The sequence below is a fragment of the Falco biarmicus genome, chromosome 8 (genome assembly GCF_023638135.1).
Source record: "Falco biarmicus isolate bFalBia1 chromosome 8, bFalBia1.pri, whole genome shotgun sequence".
In the NCBI taxonomy this organism is placed as follows: domain Eukaryota; kingdom Metazoa; phylum Chordata; class Aves; order Falconiformes; family Falconidae; genus Falco; species Falco biarmicus.
Genome location: NC_079295.1, coordinates 42,737,873 through 42,754,050, shown reverse-complemented (window position 1 = coordinate 42,754,050; position 16,178 = coordinate 42,737,873). Strand labels below are relative to the sequence as shown.

At 46.4% G+C, this 16,178-nt stretch overlaps 1 protein-coding gene across 11 annotated transcripts in view; it reads right to left on the bottom strand.

Moving 5' to 3' along the window:
* The window catches only part of FMNL2 (formin like 2), a 152,994-nt gene that overhangs the window by 49,561 nt on the left and 87,255 nt on the right, over positions 1–16,178 (bottom strand). For 6 of the 11 annotated variants that reach the window (XM_056347945.1, XM_056347948.1, XM_056347944.1 and 3 more), the window contains exons 3-7: positions 12,332–12,412; positions 8,856–8,932; positions 6,745–6,828; positions 4,950–5,102; positions 3,403–3,522 (exon numbers count right to left, since the gene is read on the bottom strand). In XM_056347945.1, the coding sequence (XP_056203920.1) occupies positions 3,403–3,522; positions 4,950–5,102; positions 6,745–6,828; positions 8,856–8,932; positions 12,332–12,412 (515 nt within the window). The remainder of the gene's footprint in view (positions 1–3,402; positions 3,523–4,949; positions 5,103–6,744; positions 6,829–8,855; positions 8,933–12,331; positions 12,413–16,178) is intronic. The other 5 variants (XM_056347950.1, XM_056347952.1, XM_056347954.1 and 2 more) reach the window with 1 other exon arrangement.

Genomic DNA, 16,178 nt, shown 5'->3' with positions numbered 1-16,178 from the left:
TCCACCATGGTAGGTGAGCACTGATCTCAATACAAAATCCTGCCATCTCCACCAAGTGCAACGGGAGGACTTCCAGGCTTAAAATGAGGACATGGGCTCACTCCAATGCTGTAGACTTCTAATGAACCATGTTAATAACAAACACAGATTACAGCTGGCTTCTCCTATTATTTTTATCTTACTCTCTGCTAAAGTGTATCGCGTGCCTGCACTGGCTCCCCCCGAGCAGGAGCCAGGGGAGCAGCAGAGCCCAGGGTGGCCCTTGCCACCTGCCCGGCCGCTCACCCAGCTCTGTGTGGGCTGGGGCTGCTGCTCTGCATCGGCGCTTGGCGGGGTTTGGATTGCGCTCCTGCCGTTTTGCTGTTGGCATTTGGAGGTGGTGGTGTTTGTGTCATGGATGTCCTCCTGACAGCAGAACGGGGCTTTGGAAGAGGAAGGGCTCGGCGCTTCCTACTGACTTTGGATTTCTCCAGCCTCTTAAAGCAAGTTACAAGCTGGGTCTGCTGGATATGGGGATTCTGAACTTGCACCCCCCTGCAGGGATGAGGCCCGGGAAGGGAAAGCCTGCGCTCAGCGGTGGCCCCCATAAACATTTACACCAGTGAGGTGCAATCAGCAGCTCTGCTCGGGCAAGGGAAGCCAGAGCAGGTAGCGGCCAACTTCCAACACGGGCGACACAAAGCTGGGCTGTGCCACAGATGCAAAGAAAATAAATGACCTTGAAGCTGCTGTGTTTGTCTTCATCTAACAGAATCTGGGAAAATTGTTATTCCATAAAGTTGAGAAGGTATTTGCTGCTTAAAAAAGGCAAGAAAAGAAATCGCAACAGCCTGTTTTGGTTTCCCTCCCTCCTCCCAGGCTCCACAACCAGCGCATGACTACAGATATAAACGTACTGTGAGGGTGGCGAGGCGGTGGGCCAGGCTGCCCAGAGCAGCTGTGGGTGCCCCATCCCTGGCAGTGCTCCAGGCCAGGCTGGATGGGGCTGGGAGCAGCCTGGGCTGGGGGGGGTCCCTGCCCGGGGCAGGGCTGGGAACTGGGTGGGCTTTAAGGTCCCTTCCAACACCAACCGTCCTGTGATTGTATGTGAATGCAGACCCAGGTAGTGCTCAGCTCTGCCACGCCGCACACATCCCACATCCAGCATGGAAACAAGCGTGTTGCTTCCCCTCTGTACACAAACACAGATGGGTACTGTCGGGGATTCTCACCCAGTTCGACCAGGACAATCACCCACCCCACCACAAGCAGGCTACGTGGAAACGGGCACCCACCACGCTGGAGCCACCCCCAGCTGCCACGGACACCGCTGCCTGACCAACGCCTCTCCCAGGTCTGCCATCCTGGGCTTCAGGGAGAGAAACCAGGAGGACCACAAAACCTGACAATGGGCTGCTCAAAAATATGCGCTGTTAAGTTAGCAATTACGACAACAAAGTCAGCTGGCCCCTGAGCAGTGAAAGCGTTAATGGCAAAGTCCAAATTAAATCACTGCAGCAAAACAGTGTCAAACATGAGTCCAATTGCTGAATGCATTCAAAGCCCATTTATGGATTAAGATATGTTTGCCTGCATCCCTCTCTCATTACGGACTCCACAGATTTTCAAGAAAGAAATGAAGTTTCTCAGTTCAGTTCACATAGAAACTGAAGTATTTGACTCAGAAGAAAGGGAATTTCTAATGGGCTGGGACATTGCAAAGTCTGCATTAATATTTATCTGACAGGAGAGTACAACTCTCACGTGAAAGTAATGCTCTTTCTCCCCCCCAAAAAAGCAGCAATAAAATCCCCAAAGGTTCATCCCTCTTTTTATCTTCCTGCCCTCATTTTGGTGTTTGCTTCCCAAATCCCTGTGCCTCTTCTTAAAAAAAACCAACAACCTCAGTTGCCAAGGAAACCCAGAGAGCAGGGAATTGGCATGGTTTAGCACCACTAAAAAGAGCTACGGGAAGCCGGTTAAAGTCACAATTAGAAATGGATAGCCTTAGCCACGTAGACGAAGAGACAGAAAGCCTCCATGCCCACGTCACCGCTGGGCGAGCTCACACCGCAGCCAGCTCGCCCTGGCTGCTGCAAGGGAGCTGCTCACGACAACAGTCGCATCATTTGCAAGTGCACAAGGGGTATAACCCTCCAGTACTTCCTAGTGTTGCTTTGTGCTTATCTCCTCTTCCTCTTGCTATAATTAAATGTGCACAGCACACGTCAGCTGCCACCATACAGGGTTCTGAGGGCTACAGCAGGTTTTGCTGTTGTTGAACCCCGAGGACAGGCAGGAGAACGGGTGCCCCAACACTGCTGTACGCCTGTACGTACCAACAGCGAGCAAAAATGGTGTCAAAGCTGGCACGAAACACTGTCTCCCCAAACCTTCTTGCTGTTTTAATTAAAAGGAATCCAGGCCAAATCTGTTCTCATTTTTCATACTGCTATGGCATTGCAGGGATGAGTCCAGCTCCTGCATTTTAAATTACCCTGTTAAGATTGTCAGCCTTCTATTTTTCATCCAAGAGGGAGGACCGCTTCTTCCTTCCTCTCCATTTGAATGTTTTCATAACGAAGACAGAAGAGGAGCTTCCACACTCAAGAAAACACGGCCCAGGTCTCTGCATGTCCCAGGCACGTCGTCTACCCAGCCCCGCGGCAGAAACCTCCTGGTTTTGCCCAGAAATGCCCTCCTGCAAACCCTCCTCGTCTGACGAGGGCCCAGCCTGTTCTCAAGAAAAGCTTCTGCTTCAGTTAACTAGTGTTTGCTAATTACAGGAAAAAACTCTTAAAAACTTCCCACCTACCTTTAGGTTTTACTTTTTTTTAAAACACACAGTCCCCCAGCTATTGAAAAAATAGATTTTAAAACACAGATTTTTTATTTTTTTTTTTTCCCAAGAAACACAACCTAAAGATGCTAGTTCAACATGTGTTGGACAGTTTCTGCCCAAGCTGCCCCAGCACACAGACGGCTCTGCGGGCAGGAGGGGACGACTTGGCTGACAAACGCTGTGCTAGGTTACACTTCTGTGCCAGTTTTGCATATGAGCGAAGCCTCTATTTATAATAAAAAAGATGGGATAACACAGCCAACGACTAAGGGCTCCATGTCTTAGGTCTGAAACTAATAATATTATTTGCAATATGATAAAGAAAACTAGTACCTTGTTTCAAAGTGAAACACATCTTATTTTCTTTTAGAAAATCCCACTCTACGGAAGCAAACTACGCTTTGAAGTTATAATGTGATAACCACGCATCTTGGAGACTGAAACCTGCCCCTGATGCTCAGGTGGCTGCTTTACCAAGACGCAGGGTTACCAGATTATAAGGCATGGGGAACAGTGCTAGCCACGCAGCTCCCATGCCCCGCATAGCGCGTGCTGCGTGTAACCTTGCACCTGGGACTTACGAGATTTTCCGGCTCGAAGCCTCATCAGCAGAGCGCAAAGTGAAGCTGCTCCAGAGGCAGTTGGCTGAAAAGCAGCTCTGGCAGCGTTTGAACTGAAGTTGCTCAGGCAGAGAAACCGATCTGATGGTATGCGAAAGGCAGATGAGAGCAGAGGAGGGAAGGATGCGAGAGAGAGAATTGGAAAAGAGCGTTTGAAAGAGGGAGGGGAATGAAGGATGCAAGGAAGGGGACGTTGAAATGGAAAATAAAAAAAGGTAAGGAATAAAGAGGGATGTGAAAAAGGATGGAAGGAAATGAAGAGAAAAAAATGTAAGAGACATGTAATGTATACCTGACTTACGTACTTCTAGTGTGACTAATCACAAGCATGCTTCCCAAAGACAGAGCAGAGTAAGACATCCTCCTGCAAGCACAAGACTCTACCATTTCTCTGTCACAGTAATCAAAGAAAACCAAAACAACTAAGAACACCTTTGCAACATTCAAAAGTTTAAAAATCAACTGGCCAAGTGATTTTGTTGCACTCCACAGCTTGTATTTCTTTACCAGAACTGTGTGTCTGACTCTTCCTCTCCACTGCCTGGCATCTGTGTACTACGTCTCCCAGGTACCACATCCACTACCAGCTGCAGGTGGAAGGCACTCAACATCAGTGAAGAGCCAACATTACCATTGACTGGCAAACCAATGCTGAACCTTTGCTGGAAGACGTGGGAAAAAGCTGCAGGTCCTCACTGGCTGCACCTTTTTTGGACTCTTCTATGCTCACAGTATGATGTAACAAAACTCCATAAAAGCTCCCCAAAAAAGTCAAAAAGCATTTGAAATGCTGAGCTGCGCCCCTGGGTAATGGGACTGCTAGTCTGAAGCTAGTGTTCAGTATGTTTTAGAATAGCAAAACATCAAAGGAATGTTACAGAGCTGACAGCCATTCAGTCCTGGGAAGTGATCCTGCCTTTTCCACAAACTAAAAAAAAAATATATATATAAAAAAATCCCAGTATTTGGAAAGAGATACTTCATAGTCAAGCCTAGGGTGGTGCTGGAATTAACAGCAGGTTTGAAGAATGGAAGTGGCCTTTCAAAAAAAAAAAAAAATATATATATCTTGTTCACAGCAGCATGGAAGGAATGTGCTGTTAGAAGAGAGCTTTTTGGACGAGACACCAGATCGGAGCCCCAGGCTGGCTGGGGCCATGGAAACCTTGAGAGAGGTTTTGGAGAAGAGGTACTGCTTCCTCTGTGCAAGCTACATTGTACCTGATGGAAACGTATCACGCATCCTTAGATCACTCTGCCATTGGAAAGGGAGGCAGAGTTATTCTTGTCTCTTCCTCAACTGCTGTGTAACGCTGCCCCACATTACTAGCTGAGTGTTTCTTTCCACCTCAAAACCATCAGTACAATGACACATCTCCTGCATATGCCAAGCCTACACTGTGAAAAGAGGGAAGATGAAAAACATCCTAATTGGAAAACCAGACTGACTCTTCTCACTGGGGCACTCGCTGTTTGCAGGTCGCCCACTGCCCGATTAAGCACCTTACCGTAAAGTTGAGTGTCTGCCAGAGCGGGAAATGCTGTTGCCAACTGGTGAGGGTAAATTACTGCCTCTGTGCAGGTCCTCAATAGATCTGCTCCAAGGTTTGGACTTATCCATCGAGTTTTCCACATTGTTCTCCAAACTTTCAAAGTCAAATCTGGAAAAAAAAATAGAAATTCCAGTGCTGGGTTAGACAGAAAAGATACACAGAGCATCTTCCTTCCTGTCCAACACCTGCAGATTTTAGTAGGTCACAAAAGATTACAAAAAGAAAGGAAGAAAGCAAGGCAGGCTAACCTCCCTTCGCTCAGCGCCAGCAGCAAACGCACAGCGCAGCAAATCCAGACCTGGGCAAAGGCAGCAGCAAACCACACAAGCATACCAGCTCAGAAGGACCAAACAGCTAAGCATTCTACTTCAGTGTAAAATAAATACATTGGCCACTTTGCCCTGCCTTGAAGGAAAGCGTGGGGATGCTTAAAGCTGGCTCCATTTTATTTCAACTCATCAATGTGTTGCAAGTACTAATTCAGTTTCCTCCATCAATACGTGACCAAGTATTTGCACCTCCTCGTTGGCCCCCATCAGTCTCCCAGCGTATGTAATATATTTCCATGATCGTTACAGATTTTCTTTTAATTTCTGACTCGTTGCCCATCGTACTGCTATTTCAAGCAAAATTGCTTGTTCCCTTTACAGCTTTTGAGGTTATTACTCATGTTTACCATGTCAGAGAGGGGAAAAACCCAGCAAGTTAACTTGCGTACATTTGTATAATTTTAGGAAGAAAGTCTTTGTACAAACACTTCCCTTTGCTGTGCAGTTTTTTCCAGCATTACTAACATTTTAAACCATACAATTTTCCTTCATTAATTTTACTGCAACGTCACCAAAAATCTTTTTTCTGTGTAATGACATATATACATCTGATGGCACCTTTTCTAAAAATAGAATCTCAACTCCACTCAGCTTGGCTTCCTAATTACAGCACTACTCTTAACCTACCCCTTCTTTTCATATACACATATACAAACATCTACTGCTACAATATCTTGAATGAAAGCCAGTGGATGTACGAAACCAGATCCTCAGCTGAGCATCTACATCAAATTGTGTGATATAACTACTAATGAAAGCTGGGGGTTTCTCCTGATTTATTTTAATAAAATACATTTAATGATTTATTACCTAAATGACTAAATCTGATTTCCAACTAACCCCATGTCAAGAATTGAAAAACTTTGTTTTGTAGCTTCGCAACACACAGAATCACCTCGAAATTCCTACTGTTGTCTCGCAGTGCATGTACTGCATGGGATGCCAACAACGTTGCTTGCCAGGAGCCTTGTGAGAAGTGGTTTGTGTACGGAAGTTGCTTTGAACAGGGTAGGCAGTATTATAATGCCTCAGGGTAGGGCATTAGTCACTATTGCAAACCTATTTCTAAGCAAGCCTGCATGCTTCCAGATATTTGTGGAATGCTTTTTGCACTGTACCCCTAAGATGGTCAGTGGCCAAAGCCAAAATCATGTCAGTACAGTCTTAGAGATAAATAATCTCAAGGCTTAAACTTAGGCTTTTCTTCCTCCGAAAAATGTTACAATGCAATAGTTTTGGACTTTAGTATCTCCTCTGCTCTAAGGTACACGCATAGTTCTGCACCAAGCTGCTAGCAGGAAAGCTCTGCTGCAGGAAAAGCCGAGCATCTGCCCTGGCATCTCCCCCTCCTGCTCTGCAGAGGTGGCAGGATTCTTGCTCGGCCTCGCAAGCCCAGAGAGGACCAGGCATGTCTTACTTACGTGACCGCATACTGTGCAAACGACAAGTACTCCACCAGCACATCCAGGCCTTTGTTTTCTTCATTCAGGAACTCCCTGACCCATCTGTTAGAAAAATCATTAGACATCAGAGCATTTCGTGGGCTGTGCACAGTTACTGGAATTCTTGTCAGATAAACTAGAGATCGATCCAGCGTGGGAAAGGCAGCACTGCAGCAAAACTGTGCTTTGTCAGGAAAAGAGAACTTTTTTAAAATGCCCTTTATTATTTAGAGACATTTAAAACAGTCCTTTAGAGGACTTTACACATGTACTGAAATGAGCTTTTTTGCAGCACTGTGATGGCGGGGGGCAGGGAAGCATAAAAATATGCACGCTCTGCATTGCTCAGAAACAACTAGATACTTGCTTTTCTAAGTATGGAGCTCCAGAGTTGGCAAGTGCCTTCCCCACTTTCCTCTTCTTGCTGCAAGAGGGCCACAGATGCACTGGGGAGCTCAGCTGCCGCCTGGCTTCACTGGACACCCAGGCTCACCTCCCCTCTGGCACACGCTGCTGTGCAAACCACCAAGCAGGGGTTACAGCTGCCTTTGAACGCAGGAGTCACAGGGACCTGGTTTATCTTTTATCACATCCTGATCAGCAGCAGTCTTTAAAAGCATCTAGACAGCACACCAGCGAAAGAGTCATCTGCCATCCGGGACATACACAGTAATATGGCCTTCTCTTTTTAAAAGGCATTAACCTTTTACTGTGAATTTTGGCTCCCGAGAGTTATGCAAAATAATCTGCAGTTCAGAAAAGTCTGTTATCTTCCAAAGCTTTCAGAAACTCAAAAATGCCAAGTTTGAAAATCCAGCTATCTGGGGGCAAACCCAGGTGAGCAAGGAGCCCGAGCACAGCCCCAGCTACGCTCTCCTCCGAACCCCAGCCGGGGCAGCCGAGCCCCCCGGGGTGGGTTAGGTGCCCCTGGATGGAGCGGGGAGCTGGGCAGGGAGCTCTGCCTCCAGGGCCACGCAGCTACGGATCCCCGGTCTCAGCAGACCGGGAATTCATTCCCTCCAAGTGATTCTAGTCTTCAGGCCTGAAATATTTCACGGTTTACCTGCTAAAATAAACAGCCTGGTATTTTTATAAAACACATTTCGAAACACATCTTTCAGCTAAGTGAACCAAATAAACAAACACTGGTCTTGTCAGCCTCTTTTATTTATCTGGTGCAGCATTACGGTTCCTTCTGCACACCCACGAGCCACCATAAATCTGCAGAACGTCACACTTCAGATGCCCTCAGTCTCTGGTGAGGAATCCTTTGTGTTGGAAAATGAGACAAAATATAGCAGGGGTGTGGGAGAAGTTTGTTGTTAAGTACTTGCACCGATGCAGCTTGCGGGAGGGTGCCCTGCCATCATGCAGGCCGTGCTGGGCAGCCAGCTCCCACCGGGAGAGTACAGCTGTTCCTCCCACTGTTTAAAACACCCTCGTTTACCTCAAAATAAAAGCAACATCCTGTAAAATCACTGTAACTGAGCTGGACGCAGTGTGTGATCATGAAACCAAATGCTGAAGAAACCTTCCTGGCTGATGCACCAGTGCTGAACTGCCTTCTGGGCCCAAGACCCAAGGCAGAGAGGCGAGACCGGTGGAAACGCAGGTGGGAACAGCACGTTCGATAAAAAACTAAGTATCTGGCGATTCTTTTACTATTTGAGAGGAATTTTCTGCATTGTGAAAGTAAAATCCTGGTACCATTACTCACATGATGCACTGCATCATGTTAAAGCTATAAAACAGCATGGGAGTTTTTTTATGTATGCATTTATAGCTGCAATGCTATTATTATTCTAGACACAATCATGCTCACTCCTGCTTTGACTGACTTAGGGTGAAGCAGAAGCTGACTGCAATTTTTTTGCAGCCTTCACAGAAATGTGGATGAACCCTATCACGGAAGGATTAAAGCTGAATTATTCTCCTGAGATGCCCAGCTATCCCTTAACTAAGCCCTTCAGGCTTTAACAATCAATCAAGTGGTATCACTGCTTGACATGCAAAGAGATATTTTCTCAAAGACATCCATCAGTAGATGTAAAAAAAAATATCTTAGACTAGAAAACATCAAAAATTCTTACCCAATGTGATTTGTTCTTAAAGAAATTTCCAGTTCTCGGAGTACTTGAGTAGACTCTTGGACTCGTCTTCTGAATTTCTGTAATTGAGGGAGCAGGCAAAAATAACAATTAGACTCATGTGATGCCTTAAAAATATCATCTCACACAGCGCTGACCGAATAAATAAAACATTAAGGTAAAATGAGAACCCCTCTAAATCCTGAGGAATGCCACAACAGTCCAGCAGTCAACAAAAACAAGCGCAGAAAAATAACTTCTGCTCCCATGCACATTTTTGAGTTTTCCAGGATTAAGAAAATTAAAAGCCTGTAGATAAATAAACATTTCTTTACAATACAAGCTTTGTTTTAGTATCAAACTCTCCATTGAAAACTACAGCATTTGGGCTTCAGTCTCAGGCTGGTGCTCTAATCTTGCTTTTGTGACTTTACAGCCATACCAAAATACCTGCCACAATTTCTGTCTAATTAGCAAATCTGTGGGTGTGAGCCAATAGGGAAACACATGTGCTGCCATCTGCATGCTTTAATAATTTGTGCATGCTAACATGTATCTGCAAAATTAGATGCTGGGAAAAGGCCATAAAATGGCAGAAGTAAAACACTGCCGTGGAAAGGAGGTGAGGTTTTGTGCCATCTCCACAGGGGAGGAGAAAGTGCAACCTGGCAAGACCTGAGTGGAACGCAGCAAGAGCCGCACTGCATGGCTCAAAACAGGCACGGGGCACGGCAGAAGACCTCTAAATGCACGCTGACTCGTCATGAGTTGAGTCAAGCAGCTCCTCTCCATCACCTTCGGTGTGCCGAGGGAGTGAGCCAGCAGTGCCGCTGCCTCTCCCAGCCAGGAAAGCCTGCCTGGTGCCCCTGCCCATGGAAATGGACTAAAACAGACGGATAAACTCTTCTGGAGCAGTTGTTTTGGTAACTCCTCCTTTGTAAACAAGGTAAAAGAAGTGGATGGACAATGATGACCATCCTGGAATTGCAGTACTTAACTGGGCTGGTCACCAGTTATCACACACAGACCTGATGTGTTTGGAAGGGGCTCACACATGCTTGGGACACAAGCCACACTGCTGCAAGTAGGACCGTGCTCTGAACACTAGGGAAAAAAGGGGTTGTTCTCAGTGCACCACAATAAACCCACAGTAAAACCAAGGGGACTACTTGGCAGTTAATGATGCTCACGAGTTAATTTATTGAGGTGAAGATGAGGAAAGGATAGGATTTACCTTGCCTTGCTGACCTACGTGAAAATTAGAGCTACCCTTTTCACCAGGGTTTCATCGCGTGCTAGTCAGCACCACTGGCTTACTTGAGCTAAGACTAAATCCCAGCTCAGAAAGCCTCTGGGAGACTGAAATAGATGCCTCGCTGTAAAGTCCTAGTAGACACAAGGCACTACGAATTTCCACTTTGAACTAGCTAGTTGGGAACAGACATACAGCTTCTCTGGAGCTCCATCAATTAGCTCAGAGTACAAAATCACAGCGCCTTCTCTCCCGAGAGAGTTTACACAATATAAAAACTTACCTCTCTAGAGGTAAAGGTAAAATATTCAAGCAGCAAGAGGGAGACAGGGGACTGGGGTGGGAGGGCAGGGCAGAAACAGGCAGGAGTCTGCCAGGTGCCCCACACGGGGCTGCCGTGCCCACCAAGGGCAGGCTGCTCTCTGCAGCCACGGCAGAGAGCTATGAACCGGCTCCCCGCTGCACCAGGCTCTAGCAGCCACCCAACTGCCATGCCTTTAAAAATGTGTCATGTCAACACTTCCATTTTCCCATTTCAAAATTCAGCTCAGATGAAAAGCAACTGTTTTCTCGGGATGAGCCATTGCAACCCCCATGACAAGCTGAAACATGCATGTTGCAGCAGCGTTTAGAGCCACACTCTCTTGGCCGTGCCGGGGACCATCAGCCAAAACGCTGACACCACCTCAGCTACAGCAATAATCCCGGTAAGAACAGCTCTCCCCGTGACACCACACGGCCATGCAGAGCCCATGCATAAATCTTTCCACCTCACAGCCCAGGCTGAGGAAAGGCTGCTGGTGATACAGAATAACGCAACAAAAGAGAGGAACTCAATGGAGTTATTTTTAGGCTCCTTTGGTTTTGTCATTTGTCATGGGACTCATAGTGGTATTAGGATAAGAAAGGCTTCAATGTGTGCCCACGGAGCAACCGCAGAGCAAAGCCAAACACTAAACGCATTTCAAAAACCCTTCAGGAGAAAAAACACAAAGACCCTGTTCACCATTTTTTGAAAAAAAAGAAAACCAAAAAACTATAATCAGCTACAGGCAAATTTAAAGGTTTCCTACTAAATGGTTTCCTATCCCTTGTCAGAGCCCCCAACAAGAGAAGCACTGTCAGAAGACATTACTGCAGCCTTGAAGACAGGAGCGAGCGCCGGCACGCGGCAGGCACAGGGTACCCAGTGTTTGCCCCTCACCTTCTGCGGGGCCGGAGGTGCCCCAGCCTGGAAGCCCACTCCCAGGATATGTATGCATTTTACCGCAGGGCACCAACCTCAGCTCATTGTATGGCAACACAAAGCAGCAATTGTTGAGGACGAGGCAGAGGCAGTCAATGGCAGGATCTGCTATGCTCTCGCTGCCTTTTTGGAGGGTTTTAGGGTTTTTTTAAAGGCTATTACAACTATCAACACAGGATATACGCTGATATCCAAGGCGGTTAAATACCAAAGGTTCAGCGATGGTCCTCTAAATGGGATGTAGGTTTACTGTTATTCTAAAATCCTGGAGGCTATCACTAAGCCCCTGACAGCGGTGCAGAGATATCAGAACCAGCCACAAACAGATCCCAGCACAGAAGCCACATTCAGGGATGCACGGAGTTCACATGAAAGGCCAAGTAAAGTGCCTGAATCTTTCAGGAGTGATCATCAAACTGTTTTCGACAAAAGAATATGTGGAAGTATGGATGAAGCTCTGCCATGTAAATACACCCCAGGTTACATCTTTACTTCACAGACCTGAAACTTCAGATGAGACTGCAAGCGATACGTGAGCCGTGCCAGCTGTGCTGAGCTTCTGTCACACACAAGCCCAGAGAAAAGGACTCGAAACTTCAACATCCCCTTCAGACGGGTGAGAAAAGGGCCGTTCCACAGAGCTTTTATTCACCACCAGCACTGCCCACATGAAAAGTCAGACCTAGAGTACAGCTCAGTGGTAATTTGTCAGACTGTTTACTAATGCTAAAGTTATTAAAACAAGTTGGTTTGTGTCAGATGGTCCTTTTCTTTGCAACATCTGTTCTCCTTTCTTAGCTGCAAAAACTGCAGCATCTGTCCAATTTCTCTTTGCTCCTCTCTGCCGTTTGTTATATCTCCGAGATTCTTCTCAGAGACTTTTATGTGGCCTTTTACACAAAGGCAGGAAGGAACTCAGATCCCAGGACCATCCTCGCCAAGGAACGAGGGATGGGCGAGAGGAAACAGGACACTCCTCACCTTCCTGGTTACAGCTGGGTCCAGATAGCCCTTCAACTTCTGGATGTATGTATGTGGAGGATTCTTCACTTGAAACCTTTCCTGCAAAGGAGACAAGAATAAACATCAGCCATTTTATACCATCTGCTCTATTTACTTACTATATATATAAAATGCATGCAACGCATACATATTTAAACAGTATATATTTATAATATAGTTTTGTATGTACTTACAACATTCGTAAGTATATAATTTTTGCATATACAATATGCATGCAAATAAAATATATTTACATGCATCTTGATAGTCTGAAATTCTGTATTTATATAGGATGCATAAAAACATACCTTACACATTCAATGACATTTCTGAACTTCAGTTATACACATAAACACACACATCTGAAATAACAGGGTTCTGCTAGCCAGGAGTACTGAAAGATAAGCGTTAGAAGAGCAGACATGTGTCTCTGTTTGATTGAAAGCCATCACTGCAAAAGCCAAGACACCTTTTTTATCACTTGGAACAAGCCTACAAACACCCTGTGAGGTCTAGTCATGGCAGAAGTCTCAACCTTTCACTGTTCAGATTCCAGAAAATCGAATGCAAGAGGAGTATGTTAGCAATAAACAAGCAATATTTTAACTCCCTGATATTAAACTGGATTGCCTTTGTAAGTGGCTCACCAGCTCCTCGCCCAACCCTTACTGTAGGTTCCCATTTCCAGGGCACAGCATGCACCAGACTGGCCAGCTCTCCTGGCAGTAACGACACAGACTTCATCACCAGCCCTACCCAGCCACCACACAGGAGGGCTCGTTCATTCTACGTAAATACACTCAATCACAGCAGCATCCTGCTTCCTACGTCAACACAGTGCTTGAGCACTGTCACACTCATCGTGCCTTGGGATCAGCTCCCCGCACCATTTCTGCCAGCACCACTTGCATGGGGAGCACGGCAGTGGCTGAGCTCGTCCCACGCACCCACAGCCCCCAGAAATTCGGGGGTTTCCTTCCACACCCTTGTCACACAAGGGCTGAGCTAAGGGATCTCCAGCATGGTGGGAAGTGAGCCAACAAATGCCACCGAGGCCACCATTCCACTTACCAGGGAAATTATGGACCAAATTTGGACTCTGATCAACCTCAGGACACAGAGGAAGGCAAGTTGCCTGCAATTGTGGGCTTTACCCATGTAAAACATTTCATTACCCGTGCCTGCTTTCCTGCTTTACCTCATACACCAGCAGCGTGCCTGATTTCCCTTCCCCATCTCACTCACCTGCTGCTAGTCCAGTGCCAAGAAATTCCTACCTGCCTCTGAGACTCATTTCTCACCGAAGGCTTCCCAACACTAACCTTACAGCAGACACTTGATCTGCAATCCAGCATCAACCACATTCAAAACTGAATTCAAGATTCTGATGACAAGTACAAGGTCTGCTTGTACTCTGAGAGCTGCGTGGTTTTTGCTTGCTTTACCAGTTGCATGGCCAGCTTGAAATTTATCCTACAAAAGCTGCTGTGAAACACGAGTTGTTCTGCGAGGAGCACGCTGTGTCCAAACCTGTTAAGAGCATTACCAAAAGTTCTGATACTATTTGTATCTTGGAAGAATTTTAAACTATTCTACCCTTTCCCTTGAGGAAAGATCTCATAACAATTTCCTCCTGAAATTTTGCATTTTATAACTGATATGTGAAACCTCCCTTTATTAGGTCAGGATGCAATTTTGACTACATTATCTGAAAGTTATTTCATAATGAACAGGACACCGCTGCCCAGTTACCAGAATGTACTGTCTGCGGAGCACCAAAAGTTGTTCCTGTTATTATCTTGTGCTTGCTGTAAAAAAAGTAATTCATCATGGTCAGCAGGAAAAAATGAACTAAAAAGTCTGTGGTGCATCAGCCCCGGGCGAGAGCTCTGTAAGACAGAGAGCAGACGTTTCTTTCCTCTTTTACAACCGGATATTTTTTCCATGCACCTTCACATTTATGGGCCAAACACAGTCCTGGAATTGGCATTTCCTTTTTAGCTAAAAGCCAGCTCAGAAAATGCAAAGGTCTTTGCTGCCAGCTGCTCTCTGGCCACAGCGACAGCAGCGGTGCCTGTCCCACCCCAGCCCCCCCAGCACCGTGCCCACTGCCATGGCCACCTCTCAGCTCTGCAGCCACAGATGCTTGGAACCATCTCACCTCCGCTGGCCCCCGTGGGTCTGACAGTCCCTTTCATGCCCCTGTAGTTAAATCTGCTGCTAACTGGAACTGCTGCTGGTACGCTGGGAAAGACAGCTGCACAAGGCAGATGCATGGGGCGACGGACGGGTTTGGGAACAATGTGCCAGGGCTCCATCACCCAGCTCCGCCGGCACAAGCAGAAACCACCTGTCGCATCCCAAGAGGTGCGCAACGTTCAGGCCTAGCATCCAAATCTCTGGAAAATGGGAGCAGGAACACCCACAAGTATTGACAGGGGCTTTAAAGGAAATAGAAAAATTAAAAAATACAGACACATAAATCAGTCACAAGAATGTCAGTATCGAAGGTACCCTAACTGCTTGCTTAATTTTTGCACTTTTTACAGGACACCGTTAGGCCAGTTTCTCAGTCAGGCTTACGGCCCCCTCAGGATACTGGGGCTTTACAGTGGGCATAAGTATAAGTTATTTAGAAGTAATTTCCATCCATTAACCCATTTAAAAAAATCTTTATGCTGGAAGACAGACAAAAAAGCACTCTGCTGTAAATGAGAATCTGGCCCACTGTAGACTAGTAAAGAGTTACCGAGGTATCTGAGCCTCGGAGACCACCACCGCTTCTCAGTTTCCCCCTCAACAGTTTTAGATCAGCTCCAGAGACATTACAGCGTTTGAATAACCCCATCTTCCTCTACAAAAAACCATGGAGGCAGAAGTGTTTCCACTGTGCCACTTGAGAACCATGTCCAAACATCAGTTTTTGCATCTCAAGGGATGGCGCGAAGTGGCGGAGCACCAAGCTGAAGGTCGCTGGTGAAGAGCAGCGGGCAACGTGAGAGCAGCCCCGAGCAGCCTGCTCCTCCTGACGGCACGGTCCCAGGCTAACGAGGCTCCGCATTAGCTCTCCTATTTATTCCTCCCCTTTTCAGGGGTTCTTTCATGCGACCGTAGCTCTGCTGTGTTTAGCTTAATCTTCCAGAGAAGCTATTTTACTCTTATGGATTTATTTCTCTTACTAGCTTATCAGCCATCATCTGCTAAAGTGACAGGAGCTTTTCCTAACTGCCAGTTTTAGTGTCTTGAGTCTTCAAAATAAAATGCTTAAAGAGACTCAGTGAGCACATTTAGTAGTCTGCGATGCAGATATTCTTACGGTTTTGTTTGTTTTCTTAAAACCTAGCTGTAATTATGTATTTATGTAATAATCTCTACAGCAACTTCATTAAAAAATATGCTGCTCATTACTGTCTAGTGGAATTATTTGGGTTGAAGGAATTTAAAAACATTATCCATGAACAGGAGATACCAGCAATGCTCTTCTCTAAGCAGTGACCAAGAACCACTTGTGGTAAACATCTACTAGTCCTGGAAACATTTTTATAGCCCCTTAAAGTGTTTTCTCTGCCTTGGAAAGCCATGAGGGATTAGCCTTTAAAATTGCCCTTTCCTGGCTATGATTACTGTCTCAGTTCATCCTGCTTGGACTGGTTCGTGTTAGAGGCTGATGTGTCGCAAGCTGCGGGATCCAGGGCTCAGTGCTGTGCAGCAGCGGCAGCCCGAGGCTCGCCAACACCTCCGGGACACCCTGATCGCCTGCTTGCGGCTATCATCCTCCCACAGCCCCGGTCAGGGCTCCCGCAGGGTGGAAGGCACAGCACTGGCC